At 44.9% G+C, this 27,346-nt stretch overlaps 1 protein-coding gene across 2 annotated transcripts in view; it reads right to left on the bottom strand.

The window, feature by feature from the left end:
• ABRAXAS2 (abraxas 2, BRISC complex subunit) overlaps positions 1-27,346 on the bottom strand; it is a 291,880-nt gene that overhangs the window by 120,132 nt on the left and 144,402 nt on the right. For both annotated transcript variants that reach the window (XM_078644029.1, XM_078644030.1), the window contains exon 5: positions 24,579-24,769. In XM_078644029.1, the coding sequence (XP_078500155.1) occupies positions 24,579-24,769 (191 nt within the window). The remainder of the gene's footprint in view (positions 1-24,578; positions 24,770-27,346) is intronic.

Below are 27,346 nucleotides of genomic sequence, written 5' to 3'. Positions count from 1 at the left end.
CACCAGATGTCTCGACGTCGAGAAAGATTTCGACGGCGACTGCTTAGACGCTGAACCTTGCCTCACCGGCGAAGTCCTCGACGTCGGAGCCCTCTTCGACGCCGACAACGCTGACGGCGATCTGGATCTCGACGTCGACCGCACCTTTTTTGACGGCGACGCTCCCTGGAGTCGAGTTTTCTTAGTTCTACCTTCTGGAGACGCTGATCTTCGACGTTTAGGATGAGAAGATGGCTTAGTAGATGATAATAAGCCCTTGGAACTCTTCTCACCACGGTTTTCTCTCTCCAGGAGGCCCAGCAACCTCATTTTCTCCCTTTCTCTTAAAGTTCTACTGGAAAGGTTGATGCAGTGATAACAATCTTCCACCTTATGAGAAGCTGGAAGACACACCACACAAACAGAGTGTGGGTCCGTTTTTGACATCTTCTTCCCACAGGAAGGACATTTGTAAAATAAAGGTGGCATTCTGACTAAAAAATACCAACAGTTAGTCAGAACAGGATAGAAAACACCACCAAAATAATCTTTTGTCAAAAAAAGGTAAGAAAAAAACCAACTTCTGACAGAAAAATACTACAAATGAGCAGAGCTCAAGTTCCAGGTTCCTCACAGAACAAGCCGGAAAAAAGAACTGACCTAACTGTCACCTGTGGGGCATGATGGGAACAGAGTTCTCCTAGAGGCCTTAAAGGCAAAGTGTGCAGATTCTCTGGGGCCTTAAAGGCAGGGCCAGTCTGATTTTCTGTACACAGACAATTTTTCATATGCAGCCTTTTTAGGCTAATAACTGTTTACAACAGGTTCTTTGATGAAAATAAAAGTTTTTCATGGTTATGAAATGCATTTTGGGCTCATGCCTGTTTATTGCATTTATATATAGCATATTTTCATGCTTCAGAACTTATGTAATGTTGGTTTTATTAGCCTCTGTATATATGTTAGGCTGCATATTATGGTTATTATACATTTATATGTGTATAATTAGTTTAGTACTATGTACTTTTTGATATTTTTACACATATATATGTATATTGTTATGTGTTCCGGGTTCCCGCTCATGGGCGGAGATAATTCAGTGCTTATGACTATTAAAGAGTATCCCCTGGAAGAGAAGTGGCCCGCGCCCGGCTACGTGAGTGCCCTTGCGGGCGGTGGAGCGGTCCGGAGTGCCCCGGAGCCACTGGGGTGCGGCGACTGCCCGCGGACCGGCATTGTTGGCCCCTGCAGCGAGGGAGGTGCCTAAGGAAAGGAAATTGGACCGCCGGAGCTACCGGAGCCTACCGGAGCTCCGAGCCGATCAACATCTGAGCCCGGCGGGAACTGGCACGGCTGGGGCCCCGGGCGGAATCCACCCCACAGTGCACCGGTGTGACGAGGGGCCTGTCCTGAGGAAAGACGGCCTGATTGTGGCAGGCAACGGTTTTGCTGGTGCGTCTTGACGGGGCTGTAGCAGAGACTGCAGGCAAGGCCCGGTGCTCGGCAGTGACCCACCAGCCCCCCCTCCGTCCCGGAGGGAGATGTATGGATCTGTATGAAGTTGGGCATCTGAGCACAACTGGAGTGAGAGCTAGGGGGCTCTAACTGGATTAACAGGACTGCCCTGTCACGCGCGCCTCGGAGCGGCGGCGCCACGAGGAGGGTGGGCAGCCTGAACAGCGGCGCTCCCCCGGGGGTGTTGAGTGCGATCGTGGTGGCACTGGGGTCCGGAGGAGGGCACGCCACGCATTGCAGTCAATAGGAACTGGCCCGATACGGTCACAAACGCGATCCTCGCTCCCACAGCTTCTGGACTCCATACCCGGATACTACACCGTGGCACGAGATCTACCACAGGGTACCCAGTAGTGTGGCATCTGCGCATAGCTGCATCAATTTGGTGGTGAGTGACCGAGAGTGCCAGTGACGGATAGACAAGACGACTCCATATCGCCCATAAGGCACACTGCGCGATGGGCAGGAACAGGAACCCACGTGGTGGCGCGCAGGCCTCCGGATCGGACGATCCCCTGGCCTCCTCCAACGACGACGTGATCCCGCCGACAGGAACTACCACACAGGAGGCCAAGCTGGACCTCATATTAACTGAGATCAGGGCATCCAGAGAGGCTCTTGAAACCCGGATGGACATTATGTCAACGGGACTGTCACTGCTCAAAGACGACCACAAAAAATTGGCGGAAAAAGTATCAGAACAGAAACTTGCGCCTGCCGATTTGATCCCTCAACAAACAGAACATTCCACGAGGCTAGAAAGTCTGGAGAAGCAAATACGAAACCTGAGAGACAGGGTCGATGATGCGGAAGGGCGCTCAAGACGCAACAACATTTGCATCTTGGGCGTGCCAGAACGCAGCGAAGGGACTAATCCAACCCACTTTGTAGAAGAATGGTTGAAGACTGTTGCGGACCCAGCGGACCTTACCCAAATGTACAGTGTGGGGAGAGCGCACAGGGTCCCCCCCAGACCGCCGAAACCCGGGGCTCCGCCTCGCCCCTTGATAGCGCGTCTCCTCCACTTTAAGGACAGAGATGCCATACTGAAGGCCGCACGAGAAAGAGGTCCCATACAATACAAGAACCACTCGATCTCCATCTACACGGACTTTACGCAGGCGGTCCAACGAGCCAGGGCGTCCTTCTGGGGAGTGAAGAGAACACTCAGGGAGCGCAATGTGAAATATGCCTTGTTCTACCCGGCGCGTCTTAGAGTCATTCATGACCGCAAGACTTATTTCTTTGACAATCCGGAGGAAGCTTCAGAGTGGCTGGAAGTGACACTCACCCCTCTGCAGTTCTTACGGGAAGAACAGGAAGTGCCGGAAACACAGAGGACCGACAGTCGGACGGAGGCTCAGGACCGCCCTGGGCGCCCGGATTTGGGGGAGCCCCAAGCTGATCGACCGAGCGAAGAGGAAGAGGACGGCACGACAATAATAGCGCAACTGACTACTAACGCACTGGCAGAGCATGATGCGAGCACAGGGTCGCCGTCGGCGAGCCAGACAAGTTCCCATACAGCGGCCTCTGACATGGAAGGCAGCCTGCAGTTATTTCCCCGGATCACTGCACAGATGGCGGCAGACATGTGAACATTATCCCAACAGACGGCGATCTGGTAACGTAGCGGATGCTCTTCTATGTTTGGAAGGGGAGGGGGTCTAGGATCTGAAACACTTACGACCATAGGGGACAATGGTTACGAGACTCTTTGCAGAGAACTGTTGTGAACGTTTGTCTGGGCCCACGCCCCCAGGCTTAGGCACGGTTCCAGAATGCTCTTAACCCTGTTGGGTATTCTAGTTGGTCCTCTACAGTTTTGGAGGGGGACCTACAAGTTGGGGTGACTTATGTATACGTAGCACTGAAAATTTTCATTATGTGGTTGATACTGTTGTGGGCAATGGTTGTGGTTCGGAATGTGGGTATCCTAGGTTATGGCATCCCCTAATGATTATATGATCTGCACTTGGAACGTACGGGGATTGGGTTCGGTACACAAACGGCACAGGGTTCTGGCACAATTGCATAGGCGGCAGGTGCACATAGCATACCTTCAAGATACACATTTAAACGACTCGGAGGGTGCCAAAATGCTACGAAAATGGAAGGGCCAGCTCTACGCCACAAAGTTCTCTGCGTTCTCCCGGGGGGCGGCCATTTGGATCAGAAACACGGTCCCGTTCAAGCTCATTGAATCTAGGGTAGACAAGGAGGGCTGATATGCGCTTGCTCGAGGGCTGTTGGACGGTGTATGTGTAGTACTCGGATGTATGTATGCTCCGAATGTAGACCAATCGCAGTTTTTTGTGGAGATTGGTAGGGTGTTGGCGGACTGGGTGGAGTATGACTGGATTATAGGTGGGGACTGTAACGCGGTATTAGACCTCACGCTGGACAGATCACACCCCCCCCTGCATGCGACCGAAAGTAGGAAGCAAGCCGGAGCGCTGGCACAGTGGGCGGAAGGATGGGACTTAGATGACGCCTGGCGGGCACTTCATGCATCACATAGGGAATACACGTTCTACTCCCCACCGCACAAATTACACACCAGGATAGACCGTAACTTTTGCTCCAAGACATTCACGCCGTCAATCGTGAAGGTACAGCACATGTGGAAGACGTTGTCAGATCACAACCCGGGGGAATTATTAATACAATGGGGAAGACTAGCCACTCCTATACCGACATGGCGACTGTCCCCGAGTCTTCTAGAAGACCCGGTCTTTAAGTCCACACTACTAGACGCCACCACACATTACTTTAACGAGAATGCGGGCACGGCAAGTTCCAGGCAGGTTGAATGGGACGCCTTTAAGGCTACCATACGTGGAGTGGCCATGGGTACCAAAATAGGCGTTAAACACTTGGTACTGGGAAAGTTGAGGGCAGTGGAGGACAGTCTGGCGGTGCTAGAAAACGAGGCCGCAGGCACGGACGGCGCCCTCACGCAACTGCAGGAGGCTAACATACAACATGCGGAGCTCCTGGAGGAGCTAAGAGTGCTAGACCATAGGGAGTACACCGCACGGCAGCACACACAGGCGGATAGAGCGGGCGCGCTTTTGGCACGTCTGACGAAGGACGCCCCAGCGGTCACCCCTATTATGGAGATACAGGATACCTCCGGGAGCTGGTACAGGGACAGCGTGAGATTAACACGATGTTCTGGCAATATTATGCAACTTTATATGGCCCACACGCTCCACTCTCGGAACTTGCATTTGAGGAATTTTTTCCGATATCCGTGTTCCTCAGCTAAGTGCAGCGCACAATGCGGAAATAGCGAAGCCCATTACAACGGCTGAAATTAGAATGGCCATCCAGGCCTTGCCGAGGAACAAGGCACCCAGGACGGACGGGCTCCCGGCGGAATTTTACCTGACATACATAGACCTACTGGCCCCCCGCCTTCATGCGTTATACGGTTAAGCACTGAAGAGAGGCGAACTGCCTGACACGACACTCCAGGCCCTAGTTGTTTCCCTTCTGAAACCAGGGAGGGACGCACTGCAGCTAGACAACTACAGACCGCTGTTACTTCTGAACACTGACTCCAAAATCCTCAGTAAGATACTAGCGGTGCGCCTGTCTCAGCATATCGCGGAAATGGTACACCCCGATCAGTGTGGGTTTGTGCCGGGTAGGAGTACGGCTCTGAACCTACGGAGGCTCAGCCAATTGATGTCCCCGGACGCAGAGGGTGGTGACGCCGAGGCTTGTATCTCACTGGACCTCAGACAGGCCTTCAATTCCCTTAGGTGGGACTACATGTTTGCGACCGTGGCCAGATTTGGGCTCCCTGCTGAATTCATAGCCTGGGTGTCCCTACTGTATCGGAAACCCCCAGCACGGGTTCGAACCAACAAATGTATCTCAGATCGGATTGAGATAGCGAGGGGGTACAAGACAGGGATGCCCGCTGTTCATAATCGTCCTAGAGCCCTTACTGCTGAAAGTGCGCTCGATGGCGGCCGCGGTGGGGATTACTAGGATTCACACTCACCACGTCATATCGGCGTATGCCGATCACATATTGCTGTTCCTCAAGGATATAAACAATCCGGTGACGCCACTGCCGCGGATATTTGCGGAAATCCGCGAGTTGTCGGGCCTCGCCATCAACAAAACGAAGTCTTACGGGTTTGGCTTCCGGGGCCCGATGACGGGAACGCACGCCCGATTCCCGCCGCACTGCTTACAGGTCGCACCCGTGACCTTCAAGTACCTGGGTATTCAGGTGTACCGACAATCACAAGACCTACTGGACGGTAACCTGGGAAGAGCCCTGACCAACCTACATAAGCAGGTGCAATTCTGGAACACCCTGCCGTTGTCAGTGGCAGGCAGAGTAGCTATCTCAAAGATGGTGGTACTGCAGAGGCTGATATATTTCTTCACGAATTTGCCTATCTTGGTCCCTATGCCTTTTTTTAAGAAGCTAAATACTCTGCTAATTGAACTGGTGTGGGGGAAGGGCAGAAGATGCATAAGCATGGCCAAACTACAGCTTCCCACGGACCAGGGCGGCATGGGAGTGCCTGACTTGTTCGCATACGGCAGTGCGTGCCAACTACAGTGGCTTGCATATTGGCTGGCAGGCCGCAACTTACAGGAACTGAACATGACGGAGGCGGATAGGAGACGGGGTGCGATACATCAGTTATAGCTCCCAGGGAGCAGGGCGCCACCTGCGACTCCGCCCCTACTTAAACTGGCACTCATGTACTGGAAAAGAGCGGTCAGGTACATCAATAGTCGTTCGAATTATGCACCCTCGATACCACTGCTGGGCATCCCACTGGGGACAGGTACATTGATGGAACGGAGACTGCGGGCATGGCAGGATGCGGGAGTGGTGCAGATTGGGGATTTCTTCTCGGGTGACAGGCTATTGCCATATATGGAGTTCGCCAGACTCCATCAAACGCCGAGAGCACTGTTTCTACAGCATGCACAACTGACTCATTACATAGGCACTCACTGGCTGAAAGATGAAGCGGAGCCCGTCACCAACACGCTGATTACAATGGAGTACCTCATGGGAACGGGAGGTCACTTGACAAAATGGCTGACTGCGGGAATACGAGAGGGCAGGGCTGACCCCCTACAACCTCTGAGGTCACGCTGGGAGGCAGATGTGGGAAAAGTTTTGAGTGACAAGGAATGGAAACTGATACTGAGACTGCCAAAGAAAGTGTCCCGAAACCCTAAGTTTAAATTCATACAATTAATGATCATACATAGGGCATACCTCACCCCACACAAGATACATGTGATGTTCCCGGAAGCGGCTGACACATGCCCCAGATGCCAACAGGAAGATGCAGGCATAATGCACATGTTTGGGATTGCCCTAAGGTGGGGCCCTACTGGGGCGCGATACACCACATTTTGAATGACATAGCGCCAGGCAGACCTTACACATCCGCTTCTTATTGTTTGCTGGGACTAGGCCACAAAGAAAGAAAGAGAAGTGTGGTTACCAGATTCGTGGACCTAGTACTGTTGTTGGCGAAGAGGGCGGTGGCGATGAGATGGAAGTCGGCTAGACCCCCAGAAGTAGAGACCTGCAGTGGGGAGGCGATCAGGTGGGGCAAAGCTGAGGGACAGGAACTACACAGGGAAGAGCGCAGAGGGCTCAGGAAACACCCCATCTCCTTAGAGTGGAATGCATTACTACTAGCTTTTGAACAGGGCGTACAGGATCATGGGGAATAGAGCAGGGTTACTGCCTGACACGGACGAACAATACACGAACGTCAGGCCATGCCCAAGAACCGCGAACCGAGTTGCGGACATAACTTACATAATCTGCTGTAATTGTATGTATATCTGGGGATCGGTAATCTCGACAACTGCCAACTGAAACATAGAGATTAGAACCAAACCACCATGGGCCTGGATTGAGGAAGTGCTGGGGAGGGCGGGGGGGGGGGGGGAGTTTGGGATTTGGGGATTATCATCTTTAACGGAAAATGGAAAATGACAATCGTGGTTTACATTATTGAATTGTATGTCACGATGTAGAAGCATGCTAAACGAAAGACTGTACTGTATTAAGTGACCTTTATTGTTAATAAAGAAACTTTCACAAAAAAAAAATCAGAAGCTCATCAATAACATTAACAACCCTCTCCTCATGCTACGAGACAAATGGACGGAGGACGGAATGGAATTAGATGATGAAACCTGGCAGGAAGCCGTCTCCTCTCCAAAGATAGTTGCTATCCCAGAGAGACTTCCACTGGTGCAATTAAAGATCCTTCACAGGACTTCTATAACTGGTCCCCAACTGATACACATGGGTGGGCTGACAGACGGTTCTTGTAGGAGAGGATGCACACAATTAGGCACGTTCATACACATCTAATGGCATTGTGACCAAATCCAAGAATATTGTCGCAAAATTCACACGATCATGAGTGAAGTGTTGGGGGTAGACCTTCAACAGAAGCACCTAGGTGTCTCCTAAATATCTGGGAACCTACCGACCTCAATGCCTACACAACGAAATGGGTCACACTTGGATGCATGATTGCCAAGAGAAATATCGCACAGCTCTGGGGAGCCCCGCATCCACCCACAGTTGTAGCTTGGGAGCAGGATCTAGACTGGTGTATGTTGAGGGAGAAGACAGTCTATGTGTTCTATGTGGCTCGGGGCTGTCCCCGCAAATGGTCTAAAGTGTGGGCCCCCTGGAACGTGTATCGGGGAGATATTTGTGTACCCCCACGTGATGCTGCTGAAGATGACTCCCCATCCCCGTGAATTTCAATGAACTGTGTTTTGTAAACCAAAATGATTCTGTGATTTGTATCTTTATGTCAAGACTGTTAAATAAAAAGATTTATTTTAAAAAAAATGGAGAAAGTTCTTGAAAATCAGAGCTTGGCTACACAGAAGGGGTCTACTCACAACCGGTGTGCACTCACTGCTTCTCCTAAACCCCAGAGTGTGAGAATGAGTGATAAACCACTAGCACCAACAATTCGATCTGGGGAAAAGGACAAAGGAACTGGGAATAATTTAAAATCATTAACACATACTCTTAGTACTCCGTTAACCAGGGGTGTAGTGATTAACGAAAGTGAGACAGGTAGTGCGGGAACACACTTGGTTGCGAGACAAGTGTGTGAATTACCATTAAGAACCCACCTGACAGTGTTGTCTAAGAGAAACTAGTACACATAACAAACCTATCGCCGGAAGCCATCCCATTTACTGTAATACTGGCCAATGTTCCAGCACTACCAATAGGGGAGAGTGAAACATGGTCCACATTACAGAATAAGGCCATACATTGTCTAGGCAGTAAAACAGGTCTGACCAGAGACACGTTTAACGATTTTAAAATGGTGAAGAGGATTGGATGGAAAGAGCAAGAAATTGTTACAGGGTGATTGCGTTGGTCTTTCATTTAGATCACCAACTCGGGTAAGGGACATCCTATTAAGAGCTGGGGACAAAAGTATTTCCCACACTAGTATAACGGTTCTACCCTTGGGTTTCTTTCACCAGCCCAAGTCTGCCATTTGGCAAAGTGGGAACTATCCTACTATACAGTCCCTTAATTATCCGATCTATAACTTTGAGGTATCAAACAGATATGGGCCCTTCCAACCAAAGGTGAGCAGTGGGGCCATCTGGACATCAGACATTGTTTTCTTCCTCATCTCTCCATTATGTTCCCTTCCCTCCCTCCATCAATATTGTTTTTCTTCAAAAGCAAAGGATCCAACTGTAATGTAACTCTAATTAATGTAACGCTGTAACATGTCTTAATTCTCATGTAAAGCACTCTGATACCTCCAGGTCTAGCCTGGTCTTCCTCGTCTCCTTGCTGTGTCTCCTACCCCCTCCCCCACCTCTTCCCTCCTTCATTCTTTGCCTGCCTCCCTCTATTTCATTCCTCTCTCCCTTGTATCACTTTCCCCCTGTAACTTTTACCGAACTACCTTCCCCCTACCCCTCCCCGCTCTACTCCTCTCCACTTTCATGCTACTGACCTCTGCCCTCACCTATCCTGGCACTAGTCCCTACCCTGTCTACCTGTGAATTCTCCCTCGTCATTTGAGATCTAGCTATTTTGTCTGATGCCCGAAGGAGCTACCTGGTTTAGCTATAGGGGAGACAGGTCGGGGATTGCCTCCTTGGACGCCACCTACCCAGTCGGTCTTTAGCCAGACTTCCTTTCGTCTCTCCTGTCGTCTCTTCCTGCATCCTCCCTCTATTTATGTCTCTCCTTCTCTCCTATCTGAATGTATTGAGACTGAACTATTTTGTCTGATGCCCGATGGAGCTACCTGGTTTAGCTATAGGGGAGATGGGCCGTGGACTCCCTCCTTGGTCGTCACCTACCCAGTCGGCCTTTAGACAAACTTAATTTCGTCTCTCCTTGTTGTCTCTTCCCCTATCCTCTCTTTCTCACCTTCCCTGTCCCCTCCACGCTCCATTTTTGCCCTCCATGTTCTCTAAATGTTTCCCATTGAGACCTAGCTATTTGGCCAAAGCCCAATGGAGCTACCTGATAGCTATAGAGGAGATGGGTTTTGGGTCTTCCCCTTCGACCGTCACCTACCCAGCCGGACTTTGGGCAGACTTCCTTTCGTCTCTCCTGTCATCGCTTCCTGCATCCTCCCTCTATTTATGTCTCTCCTTCACTCCTCTCTGAATGTATTGAGACTAAATTATTTTGTCTGATGCCCGATGGAGCTACATGGTTTAGCTATAGGGGAGATGGGCCGTGGACTCCCTCCTTGGTCGTCACCTACCCAGTCGGCCTTTAGACAGACTTAATTTCGTCTCTCCTTGTTGTCTCTTCCCCTATCCTCTCTTTCTCACCTTCCCTGTCCCCTCCACGCTCCATTTTTGCCCTCCATGTTCTCTAAATGTTTCCCATTGAGACCTAGCTATTTGGCCAAAGCCCGATGGAGCTACCTGATAGCTATAGAGGAGATGGGTTTTGGGTCTTCCCCTTCGACCGTCACCTACCCAGCCAGACTTTGGGCAGACTCTCCTTACTCTTTCTGCTGTATATCCCTCCCACCCCTTTACCCTGACCCCCTTCCCCTCTACTCTTCCCTTATCTCGTTTTATATGTTCTTTTAATTGTTTGTCTAGCAACTTATGTAAATTGGAACTGATGTAATCGTGTAATTTTGTGGAACTTCATGTAAAGCGCTCTGATACCTCCGGGTCTAGCCAGCGCTATATAAAACTCTTAAAATAAATAAAATAAATAAATAAATTAGATGAGAACAAATGACTATCTCCCCTACAAAATCAGTTGGCAATAACTACGGGCTTTGACATTCAGAATACACGTAAACCTTGTATTACTAATTATAAAAATGTACCAAAAATTGACCTCGGGGTGTAAAAAAAAAGGGCCATCTATCTTGCATTGGTATGCCCCCACTTTTTGCTGAACTGCTGATGTGCTTTGACTGAGTGTGCCCTGGGTTCCTGCCAACCAGGTACCCAGGGCCTGTGTTCCTTCCCTAAAGCAGTGTTGAAACAAAACCCAATTGGCATCTCTGGCCACCTATCAGCCCCTAGTAAATGGTACCCTAGGTCCATAACTGCTGATGTGCTTTGACTGAGTGTGCCCTGGGTTCCTGCCAACCAGGTACCCAGGGCCTGTGTTCCTTCCCTAAAGCAGTGTTGAAACAAAACCCAATTGGCATCTCTGGCCACCTATCAGCCCCTAGTAAATGGTACCCTAGGTCCCAGGGCATGGTGACCAGAGGAGACCCCTAAGGGCTGCAGCACTTATTGTGCCACCCTTAGGGGCCCTGTACCCTGACACCCACACACTGCCTTTGCAGGCTTTGTGTCTAAATACAGAACTAACCAGAGAGTCAACATGGCACACATCCCTGTGTGCCATGGCCACAAACCCCACTGCCCTGGCATATCTCAGTCAACCCTCTAGGTGGGTGCCCTATGCCAGTGGTGTGGGCAAAGGTGCATGTGCCCTGTGCCCCTACAGTACCCAGGGCCATTCCTGGGCAATGTAAGTGCAGTGCTGCCATTTAAGAGTATATGGTGCTGGGAGGTCGTCATTACGAACTCCACAGCACCCTGATGGCTTCACTGAAGACTGAGAAGTTTTGTGTCAAACTGCTCAGCACATTAAACCCGCACGGATGCCAGTGTGAGATTTAATGTAAAATGCACCAGAGGGCATCTTAGATATGCCCCCTGAAACCTAACCTACAATCCACATCTGGACCGAGTGGCTGCCCAGGCTGCCACACAGCAGACATGTTGCTGGACCCCTGGGTGGAGAACCCCTCGCTCTCCTGGGTCCGCAATAATGCACATCCTAGGCGAGGTGCTAGGTCTCCTCCCCCAGGATTGGCAGGGTGAAGCTTCAAAGGCATGCCGCCTCTGTGAGCTTCGCCAGACAATTGCTGTACTCAGCAACTGGCCCCCACCAGTTCCAACCCCCACTCTGGCGGGGCACCCTGAACCTTCCCTCCTCAGATCCCGATAAGAAAGAAGATCAAGAAGAAGACGACCCGCCATGCAGCAGCTAACAGGACGACACCCACTGACTTGGCCCCAGCCCTACCGGCCTGTCGATCCTGGAACCTGCTCCTGCTTAATCCCGGCGACTCCTGCGGACAGCAACCTTGGGACACCCGGAGGACCTGCCTGCCTTGACTCTCTTAAAGACTGGGACTCCCATAAGCAGAGGCTATGCTTCGACAACCAACCCCCTGGTGCCAGCCAGTGTGCTCAAGATCTGCCCACTCTGCACCTGCCGAGCCCGGCCCGTGCCCGAGTGACCCAAGACCATGAGGACGTCCCCTAGCTAGTGACTGGGACCCAGTGCCCAAAGACCCTCCTAGACGACCCAGACGACGCCTGCAACCTCAAAGACCAGAGACCCCCCCAACCGTGACCAACTGAGGGTAAGATTCCCGACTTCAAAAGACACCCCTGCACCCAGCTCCCTGCAGCCCCATGTGCTTCTCCAAGATCCCAACTTACCTCTCGAAATGGTGGTCGCATCTGAAGAATCACCATTCCCAAGTCTGCAGCCTTTGTTCCCTTTTTACTTTTCCCATTGAATAACGTTGAGCACCCTGCACCCAGCCGCCCGAGTGCCTCTGGCTGTGCAACCTTTGTCCTATCCTACTTCCCCCTTTGCCTTGAGCAAGTGACCAGGAGCCCAGCTCCCACATCCGCGTGGCCTGCTTGCCAGCAGCCACCAACCGGAGGCCCCCTGCCCCTCATTGGATAATATCGGGCCACCTCTGCACCCGGCTGCCCCTGTGCCGCTGAGGGTGAACCAACTATACCTACCTGACCCTGGGAGACCCCTGAGTCTATGCCCAGAACCCTAACTTCACCAGTCGAGTACTCACCTGTGAACCGGTAACTCACGTACCTGCTATTGCATAACATTGACTGGTTTGACTCAAAAAATCTTCTAAGTGTGAAGTTTTGAAAACTTAAAATATTCCCATAAAATCAACCAAATTCCGAAGTACTCACCTGTGATCAGGAGAGAAGCCAGTACTGCATCTTGTAGCACAGTACTGAACCGCAAAAGTAATCCTAGCTGGGTTTACTAGTAACTTGAATTTTCTCCATAGAAATCCATTGTGTGCTTTTCTGTGAAATTTCTTCTAAGTGTCTACTCTACGAAATACTGAAACGTAATTACTTACCTGTTTTAAGTTGAGACCCCAGTGCTGGACCTAGGAGCCCAGTACTGGATCCAAAAGTAACGAGATCGTACTTTAATTGCAACCTGAATTTTCTCCCATTGGATAACATTGCCAGATTTTCATTGAACAGTTTCCAAGTGTGAACTTTTAAAATAGCTTTATATTTCTGAAAAATCACTGCAATACCTAAAACGTTTTTACTAAACTGTTTTCAGCTTAGATCCCAGGACTGAATCTAGGATCCAGTCCTGGAACGACCAGAGAAATCTACAAAGTAATCAGCTGTATTTATATAGAAAAAACCTTTGACCTCAATGCTAAATTGTGTTTAGAATTGTGTTGCCTACTGCAACCCCTGTACCTATTGTGTTTACAAAGTTTATGGCCTTTCTGCAAAATACTCATCTGAGACCTCTCATATTGAGAACAGTATATTTTGATACCTGTTGGTTCTAAAAATAAAACAACTATATCTTTGATATAAAAACAATTGGCCTGGAGTTCAGTCTTTGAGTGTGTGAAGCCTTTTGCTGACTGAGTGGGTACAACAAATGCTTTACACTGTCCTCTGGTACTGCCTTACTGCTCGACCAAGCTACCACTTTAGAGAGTAAGGTCACACCTGGCTTTAACCTCTGTTATACCTCTGGGGTTTGTGGACTCTATACACACTGTACCTTATCTTGGTCCAGTGTATATAGAGCCACTTTCTCACACAGGGATATTGAACATAATGTTGAATTAGGCTCCGGGGCAGGCCCTATAATCAGTGCTGAACAGGGGGAGACCGGAGCTTTGAGAAGGGCTGGGCGACTTATTACGGAATCTGTCAGACTAAAGTTGATCTGGGCTCAATTCCATCTGAAAGTAGTAGTGTCAGTGTTCTGTTTTGGAATATAGCTGGCATCCGCACTAAATTAAACAACAAAGAATAGGTGGACTTTATTGATAAATTCGACATCTTGTGTATACAAGAGACTTAGGTGAAAGATGAAATCCACTTAAATGGTTTTAAGACCTTCCACACTGCAGCAATTCGGTGAACAAACAGGAGACCTAAGGGGGGAATTTGTGTTTATGTCTCGAATGTGGTAGGAGCATTAAAGATTGAAATGATAAAATCCGAAATTTACTATCAAATGGTTCTGATTCGTATAGATGGCAAATGCACTCAATTTTTAGAATAATGCACACAAAAACCAACTTGGGGTTATTTTGAAGATGCTTAGTAGTGATCTTAGCAAGTTAAGGGCAACCAGGGACGGGGAAGTGATTACCATCTGGGGAGGCAATTTTAATATTGGCCTATGCCCATTAGCGGGGCATGGCAACTGTGGTCTAATGCTTGATGAAGACAATCCCGATTCATTTTGTTCATTCTGACAGGGGGGAGCTGTTTAACGAGATTTTATTTAATCATGGCCTTGGTTTTGCCAACTGTATGTGCTCTCCTAGAATGGATTTTGAGCACACGTTCATAGGCAGGTGCCTAGAATCTATAATATACTTTATAATTGTCCCTAATTGTTATGCAAACTATAGAATACATAAAAACCTATTGAGCGATCACCTACCCTTGTTAACGTCAAGTTTCCAACTAGGATAGAGCGTCAATCCAGCAATCAAATTGCCTGGACTCAGAACATTACACTGGGCAAATTGAATGAATACACTTTGCATTGGTGCAAGTCCTTATTCAGTCGAGTTAAACAAGGAAATTGTGACAAGGGTTTACAATCAAATTATAACGTGTCTAGAAGATTCTACCCCACACAAAAGTGTACTGATAGCTTACTCACAAATTACGTCAAACATTCAAAACTTGCTCAGAGTGGAAAATAAGGGTACATACTCCCATGGCAAGGGGTGGTTTGATTCAAACTGCACTTAAGCATATACAAAATTAAAGGCGGCCCTACACAAAACAGTGAGACAAGGATGAAATTAGAAAGTGCAGGAAGGCATATAACCAAGAAAGAAGAGCGTGCAGGAAGGTGCTAAAAGAAAGTGCGTGGGTCACTCTCCACGAAGCCACTATGAGTAAGGACAGCTCTTCTTTTTAGGCTGGCAGTGAATGCACGTTTTGTTTTGTAAAACCAGTCAATTGAGGTGGCAATAGACAAGAAGACATGGGTTGACTTCTCAAATGTTTATAAGCTACAGGAGGTCGGTCAAGGCGTAACAGCATGTGTGAAACAACAGGGGGGTGGTCTGCCTGTCTTTACACTCATTGATTTCCAACTGACGCATGAGAAGTCATTGGGGCCATAAACGCAAGCAAGGGTGGAAAGGCCCCAGGCCCAGAGGGGGTCCCAATTGATATGTTTAAATCGAATCCTCCACTTTGGACTCCGTTAATAACACACGTACTTCAGGCCTGCTGCCCGAAAGGTTTTTATTAAAACTTGGTCGGAATCAATAATTGTATCGATTAAAAAAAAAAGGGGGAATAGGGTAACCGTACCTGCTACCGTCCGATATCCCTACTGGATTCCTTGATGAAGGTAGCAGGTAGGATTGTTCTGGAACAGTTGCAAGTATGGGCAGAGTAAAAACATATTTTAAGCGATGTTCAATACGGCTTCAGACAGGTGCCAGGAATTAAGGACCAGGTATTTAATCTCAGTATCCTAATTGTGAAGTATACCGAGGCAAAAGCAGACCTTACAGCTGCTTTTGACTGTGTTATACACAGTAGATTGTGGAATATCCTGATCGACCTAAAGGTCAATCCAGTTTTGCGTCAGTTCTTGCGACAACTTTATTCTGGGGCAACTGCCAAGTTTCGATATGGAACCAAAGGAGAATGCACTGTGCCGTTTGGAGTAGAAAGGGGTGTCAGGCAGGGCTGTGTCCTGGTGCCATTTCTGTTCACTCTTTATACTAACACCCTGGAACAGAAACTGATGGGAAAGGCGAGGGACCCACCGTATATTAACAAGCGCTCAATAGTATCCCCTCTCTATGCAGACGATGCAGTGCTTTTGGCCCGTACACAGCTTGGCCAACAAAAAGCTCTTTCCTCTCACTCCATTTTTATGGATAACCTGGGATAAAAATTGAACACTAAAAAAGCTTTTGTTATGACCTGTGGGATGGGAAAACAGAAACTGAGGACTCTGCCACTTGGGGAAAGTGAGGTGGATCCCATAAATACGTTCACGTACCTGGGTGTCCTATTTGATCACAGTGGTTCTTGGAATCAAGTGGTCAAGAGTCGAAGGCTTTTGTTTATGAAGTCGACCGCGGCCCTGGTCAACTTCTCAAAAAGAATGGGTAAAAGGACCCAGGGATTCTCCTCAAGATTTATCAGGCAAAATATGCATGTATTGCTAGCTATGGGGCAGGTGTTTGGGGCTTTCAATATGTTGAAAATGCATTTTTAAGGTACATTTTAGCAGTGCCTGGCAGTTCCCCTGTGTTTAATTGTCATAGTGAGCTGGGTATATCGTACATCTCAGATGTTATCAAGGTACAACCACTGTTACTTTGGCAAAGTATTTGGACCTCCAGTAGCACTGGTCTCAATCGAGAAATAAATAAAGACTATGAGGTAAGACACCACTGAAAAGATTCCTTGGTTGAATTATGTAAAGAATTTTATGAATGATCTCGTCACCCAGCTTATAAAACCTGCCCAAAGACAATGAATTCCATCTCCTGGAGAGAGTTTAAAGTTTTATGCATGTCTCATGTAGAGACAATCCGACTTGAATTGGAGATGAGAAAACCTACAGTAATCCTGCATCAATTGATTTTTATCAACCTATGACATGCAACCATACCTTTTAAGATAATTAGGGGGTATGATAGCTATGTTTTAGCTCGCTTCAGATTTGGGACTTTTTATCGATTAACTAGTTATCCAGAGATTAACAATTGGTCCAAAGAATTATGCCGGTCCCCCTGTGATGTTATGTCCCCACAATCGAATATTCATGTAATTTTATTTTGTAACTTTTATGCTACTTAACGCTCAAGATGGATTCGGCCTCTGCTAAGGAGGGGGGGGATGGAGACAATGTTGACCGGCACTGCTGTTCTTGCAATTATTGGAAAGTGATTACTACATTGGAGTTATGGTTGGTTATCTAAAGAGTATATTGAGAGCCAGGAAAATCATTACTGTTCCGCCCTCTTAGACAGCAGTTTAGCTTTTATTGTATAGAATTACTCTGTATGTATGTAGTGTATGGGATTGTCCTGAATCTTATGAACTGCATTTACCAGAATGCGAAGGGGGGACCCGGCTGAGAGGTCAGGAGTGTGCTCCCTCCCAGTTTCCTGTTTAGGGCTCCCGTGAGCCTCCGTAGCTGACGAGCTATAGGCGAAGCACCTCCACGCCCGAGAGGCAACGAAGCCTGGATTGTTTGGCAGCCTCTTAGCCACCCCAGATGGATCTCTACTGATGAAGGATACTATCCAGAAACACGAGCCATGTCTCGTGTCTAGAGACACCTTACACTAAGCACCTGCTTGCACCAACCTTGGTGTAATACCTACGAAGTTTGTCCTGAATCTTATGAACTGCATTTACCAAAATGCGAAGGGGCGACCCGGCTGAGAGGTCAGGAGTGTGCTCCCGCCCTGTTTCATGTATGTAGTGTATATTTCTGTTTCTCTTTTATTCTTCCTTTTAAATGATGAATTCACTTACCAGCCTAGAACAAGTGCACTTACAAATGAACAAGTTCTGGGAGTACAGAGTAATTGTAATTTTAGTAAGGAAAATGTTAATATGTTTTTATCTGTTCTGCTGCTTTTGTGATTTTATACTCTAAAATTGAATAAAGCATATTTTGATTTGAATGCCTGCTATAAATCCAGCAGCCTTGGACACAGTCGACCATGAAATGCAAGTCAAGGTGTACAATTATGAGGATAATCTTCAATTGATTTTCTCCAGTGATAACTCTTCGGAATCAAAAGTATCCTTTCAAGATACAATGGTATTCATCCGTGATTGGATGATTAATAATAATCTTAAGTTGAATTCAGACAAGACAGAAATGGTTATCTTAGGTAAGCAAACTGATTTGTGGAACTCTGCTTTTGGCCTTCCTGTAAGGGCTCTCCTCCCCAGCCCAACAAGTCAAGTAAAAGTGCTGGGTTTGTGATGGACTCTAAGCTGTCAATGAAATCTCAAGTAGGGGCAACAGTCTCAGCTCAGCAGACTACAGTCCCTCTAAGTGCCTCAATCAATGCAGCTGCTAGACTCATCACAGGCTCCAAAAGAAACTGTCACATCTCCCCTGACCTTCGAGCCCTCAACTGGCTACCTTTTGAGGCTAGAATTCGTCTGAAAATCACTTGTATGATGCACAAGGCATTACATCACAAAAGCCTGAGTTATCTAGCTCAGAAACTGGTTCTCTTGTGTTAACAGATCCACCAGGAGCTTCAGTAATCTTCACTGAAATCACAACGATTTGCCAAGAAGAAAACATACAACCGGACCTTCTCAGGAATGGCTCTCAGGATTTGGAATGCTTATCCCCCAGAAACGAGACAGAATCCTTCCACTGCATATTTAAAAAAAGAAGTGAAATCTATTCTCATGGCTAAATTCACTTGAACTATTTATATATCATTGTATTATATTTGCTTAGTCTGTATTAGTTACTATTTTGTATTAGACTCACCTATATTTTTCTAAGCTTGTTTCTGTCACTTACATCTGCCCTGTAAAGAGCTCTGATACCACAAGGGTCTTGTTTGCGCTATATAAAACCTTCAAAATAAATAAATGGTCTTTAAATCTTTACAGACTATATCTCGGCCCGCATCCACAAATATACACCTGATCGTAATATATGATCTTCTATTTGTGCCCACCCCCTCTGTTAATGAAAGACTGGGTGGCTCCAGCTTTTCTACACTAGCCCCCCGTATCTGGAACACCCCATCATCTGATATTAGATTTAACTCCTACTATTTCAAGTGTAGGAAACTCCTGAAGACCTGGCTTTTCAGGGTAGCTTATGATTAACCAGCAAGTAGCTTTGCATCTATAGTGTTAGCGCCAAGAGACCCTTCAGTGAATGTGAGCTTTATATAATATATATTTTATGTCTATAGGCCACAGCACCTCTGCAATCTACCAGCCAATGGCTTGCGGCAAATCTCTATCAAGAACTTAATGTCTGGCGAGTGTCAGGGCTTTTTCTGTGGCCGCAGCAAAGGCCTGAGATAACCACCCAATGGATCTTTATGTTCTTCCTACCTTCCCGAGGTCTCAATGGAAATTAAAGAAATTGCTTTCTAATTGTGGAATGGGTCCTGGCAGCTATTGTTTGTTTTCCCACTTCTATGTGTTTATGGAGTTGTGGTTTATCTCTAGCACTAAAACTATATTCAATATTGCACTTGCCAAACATTTGGGAATTTGTTTCCATAAATGGTGGGCTACGCTGACAGTTATTTATTGGTGAGTCTCTCCCAGTGACCCTGTGATGGTGTCACCCCTCAAACGAACTTCCACATTGTATTCTCCTGCCCCTTTTATCAGCAAACATAAAGAACCTTCATTCTCCCTCTTTTTAAAGTGTTTAATGTTAAACAGTGTGGACCGGCCCTACTATTCCTGCAATAATGGAATAACCCCTTGGTTTGTTATGCAATGGACTCTTAGCAGATTAAAAAAAAAAAAATTGGAAAGGTGCTAGATCGGGTTAAACTTGTGTGGTCCATGAGATTTTTCATCAATTGATCTGTCTGTGTTTAACTCCTGCACGAGAATAGACCAAATGTAATGTTTTTTATGAGTGTGGTTATATTTATTTACATGTTGGTTTTAACAGTTCTTTTATGTTACCGAAGAGTAATGAATACACTTTTTTTCTTTGATTACCTAGTTCATCTTTAAATAATTATTTTTCACTAGAACCTAAAATTAATGTTAACTATAGTGAGACAATGGAGGTACCAAAGTCCCCCTCATCACTTCTTTGGGGAATGTAGTTTACTTACTAAAATCTGAAAAGCATAAGCTTGGGTTGACTTATGCTACCAGCTAGCATAAGTAAGTTACAACTATAAGATTATTAGGTAAGCTGTCCAGAATTGCTCAGAGGAATCATGGTGCTAGGCAGAATGGGTGCCTCCATGTTTGGATACTATCCACAAATATGCAATATTTATTTGAAGAAATTGATTATGAAGATGAGTCACAAACACCATCGGCTATGATGAATTTGATGCAGTTTTGGTCCAGGGTTATGAGGGTCAGGGATTTCCCTCTCTGTTGACATCTTTTCTATATAAAAAAAGACTCAAGCTAGCCTACTAGCACTAGCCTTGAGAACATTAGAATAAAAGAGGGTTGTCATGGATGCCCAATCTCACTATTAGAGTAGTGGTGGTAATAATAACACCAATAATAATAATAATAATAATAATACTAATAATAACAACACTACTACAAATAATAACTGAACATTTGGCACAGTGACCTGATGGCATGAAAGCCTACAATATGTGTGAGGGTCTACAATGCAACTAGCCATACTGATCTTTGAGTTCTGGTTTCAAGTACTTTAGGCTAATTCACCTATTTCTAGCTCTATGATAAAAGCTGACAAGAAGGAAATCGTATAGAATAAAACCGGTTTAAGGTACTGACAGTGTCTTTTTGCAGGACAAATATGGCTAAACCCATGTTGTTGTTTTGGATGCATCTGAATAATCAATACCAAGACATTTCTGAGGGTATTGGTTAAAATCTTGCCAGTCTCACGCTATGCCTCTGATCAAAATCAACATTGTTATGAAGCATCCATGGCTGATAATTATTTCAAGCGGCTTAAATTCTTTATATGATTTGTAGGGGTAAGCTCTCTCACTCATTGCACAAAGGATTAGGTTTGCTGCAAGAAACAGAAAGCCACGTCAAGGGGCACACTGGATAATGTAGGAGAAAAGTGGTCCTGCAGGAGGCTAAGAAATTATACTGGTGTTATTTTAGTGGGAGAGGTGATGGGATTTGGCCTATATGGTTTTCTGAGCAAATTTCATGATCAAACATTCATTGAGATCATAAGATCTAAAATTCATCAGAATCTTAAGAACAATATATTTAGATCTCATGACAATATTGAGAATGTTGGCTCTGGTTCTATTATGCAATTATTCAAATTTGCCTGGTGCAGTCTTGAATTATGGTGGAGAGAGCTGTAATAACACGGAGTTACATCCTGGCAGACTAAAGTTAGAGCCAAATAAAATTTCTGTATCAATAGTTACTGGAGTACATCCAGTACAGGCCAAACAAGTAAAGAAGATCAGCTTTATGATCTAAATTTTCGATCTTCAAACCAAGCTTAGATATGTGATCAGTCTGAACGGAACGAAAGTAAACATGATTAGGAAGGAGTCTGGCTATAGGCTGTCTCAGAACACGTATTATATTCTTTTGAAAGTGAATGCTAGAAATATACATCATTATTGTGAGTTGTTGTTAAATTGGATTTTAGAGAGTCTCCCTGAAAATGGTGAAGAAATCGGAAACAGTATGTAAGGTGCAAAGGCCAGAAGGCACTACTTTCAAGCTGTGCCCTAATTTGGAGCTGTTCTAGCAAATTATATACTAACTCACTGAGAAGGCAGCTAGACTATAATTCGTTCTGAAATGAGCATGATTCGGTTAGGAGCTACTAAGCCATGGCTATGGCTCACACCCCCATGACTGAACTGGTTTCCCAAACTTAAAATAAAAGCATTAGACCTTTGCACTACATTAAATTTCACATGGGTACCAGTACGAAGCTAAAGTCAGTTGAAATACCACTCTTAGAGCACACTTGTTAACCACATATCTACAAGCTGCATCAAGGTCTTCCAATCATGCCTTCTTAGCACCCCTAATCAGAGCTGAATATCTTGGATACCGTCCTAGTCTTGTGTGGAATTCAGTACACACCATTTCCCTTATCTGGCAGACCTTAACGCTCTCTGCAATGTATAGCAAGTAAACTGGCATATTGGGCGATCAGTCTTAGATGATCTATCTCAATCCTAACGCAAGTTCCTCTGTTGAAGAATCTTTTTTCAATGTAACCCCTTTCTTCCAAGTCTTATTCTAAGATTGTTGAGTATCTGCCATCAGTATTCTGCTTAATTTATTGCTTCATTCATTGGTCTGGTTAAAATGCTGTACCTGGGCTTTGAATGAATATCCTCTCACCTGATACCCTCACTTGAACTTTCTTTACTACCCTGATACTTTGGTAGATTACAAAAATAAATAATGCAATTTTGTTCGGAATAGTTGCAACCATGGAAAGTATGAAGAGGTGTAAAATGAAAAAACATCCCTACAATCTCAACAATTAGGAACATCCCAATTATTTATGTTATCTGGAAATTAATATCAAAGAAATCTTGACAGACAAAAATATGCCAACCCAATTGCTCAATTACCCAAAATGTTGTTTCATGCTATCATCTAGATCAAGAGCAACGATCTATTGCAAGGTATATTTTTAACATGAGACTAAGCAGGCATACATCCGATCCAATACTGAACAACAGAAAGCAAGAAAAGGCCAAAGCTTTATTTTACATTGTCTTGGGTTCACAAATCGTAAGTTCTTAAACGTGTACAAAAAATAAACAATTATGTTTTCTATCTCTGCAAAAAAAACCTGACTGGAACAACAAATTAAAATATATTGGACTGTATTTGGGAAAATGTCTTACAAGATCTCTTAAAACTACACTCCCTATATGAACCATCAACTGTATACTTAACTGTTCTAAAAAAGGATACGTTAGCCAGCAAATACAATTCATTTGTGCACAGACAATTTTTCAAGATGCAAAATGGTAGATGTTATCTTTGTGCTTCTGATAGTGGAAGGTTAAAAGATCAAAATCTGATACAGAGCTAATCAGAAGAATATGTATTACCAATAGCTTGGAAACTAAGCCATCTTATCAAAAAGTTACCCCAGGCAATTTGAAGGAAGCAAGCACAAATACATTTCAGAAGCATGAATGAATACAAATTGTATCTCACTGAAAACAATACCAGAAAATATTACTCGGACCTATGGATACATTTCTGATCTAACAGAACAAACCTGAACTAAATTTAGGGACTGGCATACTGTGCTAGGGATGATAAATAAACCTTTCTTGAAATGTGAAAAACTTGACTCATGTAAATAACTATACCACCTGAATGTATTTGAAAGCCTTGCAATCCGATATCCAGTGCATTTTTCCTACCTCAGATCTTTGTTTCATGTCAGTATTTGTGGTGTCTATTATTCATTCTAACAAGCCTTACTTAGTACAACATAACTTCACTTCTGACTAGTGCTTGTAAAAAAGAAAAAAACTGAAAACATTTGTTGGCCATCCTGTATTGAATATGAGGTTCTTCAATATAAAATATTGTTTTAATCTGAGTCCAAAAATTTCAGGAAAAAGGCAGTTGGTATATGTGGGATAAAACAATTTCACACCTCAAGGAACGTTTCAAGTTGTGAAACTTGCATATCAAGAATGGACAAAGTAATGCAATTATGTGAATGTAAAATCTTCTTAAGGCCAATGGTTTAGCAGGAGAATTATTGGTAAATGTTGTGGATGTTTATCTTTGAGGAATGACTACCTTCACAATATTCACAGGACAGTGTTATTGACCAGAGTGGTACACTGCTCAAGTTCTTTGTCCAGCCTCCTAACATTTCTTTACTCCAAATGTGGAGGATAGCCTCTTCTCCATCAATTTAACTCACCTGTTTCAAAACTTGAAAGGTTAAATGCTGTTGATAATGCATTTATTTGTATTCCAGATGAACTTCCAGCATTTGTATTGTTGTAAGTACAGTTCCAAATCACTTTTCGGGATGTGTGGTCACAACTGTACCGATACTGCTTTGTTGTTTGTTCAAAGCTCTAGTTTTGCCAACAAGTGTATTGTGATGAACACAATCACCTCCTGAGGGCAAACAACAGCCATGCAATAGTAGGTATAATATATATAACTTTTTGTCTCGGGGGAATCTAGACTACCTGTCACTGCAATCCTCCAGCTGATTTCAACTGGCTGTTTTTCATTTTCGGAAAGACTACACATGGCAAGAGTTTCTGAATGTATAAAAGATCGGTATCATGGATGGATGACTCAGAAAACACGTAGGCAACGTAGAAAGATCAAACTAAAACTTCATGCAACTTCAAGGGGTATGTCACAACAGTGGGTAATTTCGTGTAGACTGTGAAACCTGACCATGTTCAACAAAAAAGATTCAAACAGTTGACATTACATGCCATTGAATAACCTCACTTTAGTACATCTCACCCGACCTCCCAAATGTAACACTAAACACGTTCGTAAGAAAGACAGTGACATAAAACACTTTAAGTAAACGTCCAACATGGTACCTGCGGTTCGGTCTGAAGAGCACATGCTCCAGGGCATGGGTTGAGTTGTTTGCGGTAGAGATGAAACTGATGAGAAGAAAGACAAGATCAGGAACACCGAGAAGTTCAGTCAGCTGTTTGTGGAGGACCTGCTCTCGATATGACATTTGTTGTTGCGTGTTCCTTCTAAATCTGTACCAGCCAATGACTTTCTGTAAAAAATGAGCGCGGTGGTTAAACAATGTAACTCAAAACCTTAATCAAGATGGACCACTAGGGCATGGATAAAATGCAATATGGGTTTTAGCTTATTATGAATGATTGGGACTATGACTAAGCATGGCACCATCAGAAAGGGAATATATTTAGATGGCATCTGGTTTGCATAAAGATGGACTGGGATAAGCATTATGAGCAGAACAAAAAAGTGTGTTCTAAAATAGGCAACACTCACTAAAGAAGGTGTGCTAATGTGGTCATAAATAGCAACATATCGAGATGAGCATTTGTGGAGGCAGAAATAGTGAAGTGAGCTCAGGGTAAGAATTAAACAACGGCACAAAAAGTGACATGTGATGTTTGAAAATTGCATTTTTAATGTCACAAAGTGTGCCTAGCAAGATGAGAGACTTCTATTAAGCGTGTCTCAAAAAATTGTTGCAATAGGGCAAAACGGTTTTTAAAAAAGCAATACATGTGGCTTAAAGCTCACCAGATGCTGTGCAAGATGGGCATTTTGTTTGACAAAGAATAAGTGGAAGTGTACGAGACAGGCATTATTTGAAGCACAACGAGTAAAAAGATGGGGTCAGAGAAATGTCATGCACTCATTTTTAAACAATGTTATATATCATGTCAATAACACAACTATCAGTTAGAAGTACATACTAGTTCTGCAGGGAAATGCCTCAAATGCTGAGGAGTGCTCATATAGTTAGAATACTTACTGTCCATCAATTTTTAGGATAGTTTGGGTCTTTTTTGGTGGGGACTGTATATCTACTTTGGTTGACTCGCCTATTTATATTGTCCTTCAATTATTTTCAATCTTTCTATCAGTTTACAAAGATGTGGTAGGACTATCCTGGTGTTACAGCTTATTGCTCACACAACTTTCAACTCTGGAGTTAGACCATTTCCCTTAATCATCATCTCAAGAACTCTTCAACCTGTGATGCAAGCACTGAGCCGATGCAGGCATTTAACGCCTACCTATATACAACACAAAGCTTCTTACTTAGCAGCACCAAGCTGAATGATCCTCAGTTGGAGTACAAAACACAGCTATATTTCCGAGCATCTGCCAGAACAGCAGATCTGTGGAAGATACCAGGTAGGACTTTCTTCTAAAGACCAAATCAACAACACTATTGATTCAGTCAAGCCACTCTCACAGACATCCACTGATCTGGTATCATCGGCTAACAAGGTAACTAACTTATTGGCACATACTGTGGCTTCTCCTTTGGTTCATATGTCTCATTGATACTTTTTTGTAGTATTTATTTATGACATTCAATCAACAGTACATGTAATATCTGGGGTACATTTGTATTAAAATACGGATATGTATTTAAAACCATATGACACCCAGTGGACACGTCGACATTGCAAAAGAGTACAACAACCATAATGTATTCAAAGAGTATGAAAAGGAAACTCAAACGTAGTAGTCTCCTCCCATTGGGTCTTTTGCCCTTAACTTTCCAACTAGACTAAACAGGAAAGAACCTGAGGGTTCCCAATGTACCCTTTAGGGCTAGAACAGGGCACCTATATACACTGGAAATACTCCGAAATTGAGCATATGATTATGCCTTAGTTCTACATAATTATATTGAGTTTGTAAACTGGTGGACAAAGATCGCAATCCCCATCAAGCACCATAGTAAGGGATATGGAGAGAGGTGGAAGCGGGTGGAGGGATGGGAGGAGATGACGCAGGACGTAAACAACTTCAGTTTTTGAAGAAATGACATTCAAGATCGTAGGGCCATCCAGTTGAGAAGGGCAGTTAGTCAGATGTACGTCACTGGAGATCGGAAGAGAAGGTAGGAATGGAGAGGATGTGGGTGTTACTGAGGTACAGATAGTAGGAAAATCCAGATGCAGTAAAATCACTGCAGTGTAGATGGAGTAAGTGGGCCTCAGTGAGCCTTTGGCGCTGCTACTTGTAAAGAGGTTGATGAGGTTAGATCGAAGCCCAAAGACTGGAGAAAGACTAATCATAGCAGGTATGAAGAGAACCAACATCATGCAGATCGTATGATATTGCAGTTGTAGAAGAAAGAAAATAATGTGGGGTGATCTACAGTATAAAATGCTGCTGATACACCAGGAACTACAAGGCTAGATGCGAGATAGATGGTTGAGGTAGGCAGAGGAATTAAACTAATAAGATACGGAGGCAGTATCACATCTATATTTCCACAGTGCTGGGGTACGAGGAAGAAGTGGGTGAAATAGTTACTGGATGTTTTCATAAAAATACAATATTTTCAAAAACATGCAGCATGTTTTGGACTCAGAAAAAGGGGCCATATGAAATAGATGGTATCAACTAACTTTTTAACAATGGCAAAATCACGATTTATTCCAGAATGAGGCTCTTACCCAATTTAACATACAATTCAGTAACCACCTTTTTAAAGTAAAATTCTTGTATATTCCTAAAACATTTCCCTAAACCCCCACCCATAGTCTAGCCGCAGATTCCTCAACCGCATCGGTGCGGCGCATTTTCCCGCTGTGCGCTGAAGATTCGAAAATACCGCGGTATCAGCGTACGA

The sequence above is a fragment of the Lissotriton helveticus genome, chromosome 5_1 (genome assembly GCF_964261635.1).
Source record: "Lissotriton helveticus chromosome 5_1, aLisHel1.1, whole genome shotgun sequence".
Lineage (NCBI taxonomy): Eukaryota > Metazoa > Chordata > Amphibia > Caudata > Salamandridae > Lissotriton > Lissotriton helveticus.
Note: the sequence above shows the minus strand (reverse complement) of the source record. Positions and strands in the feature narration are given on the sequence as shown.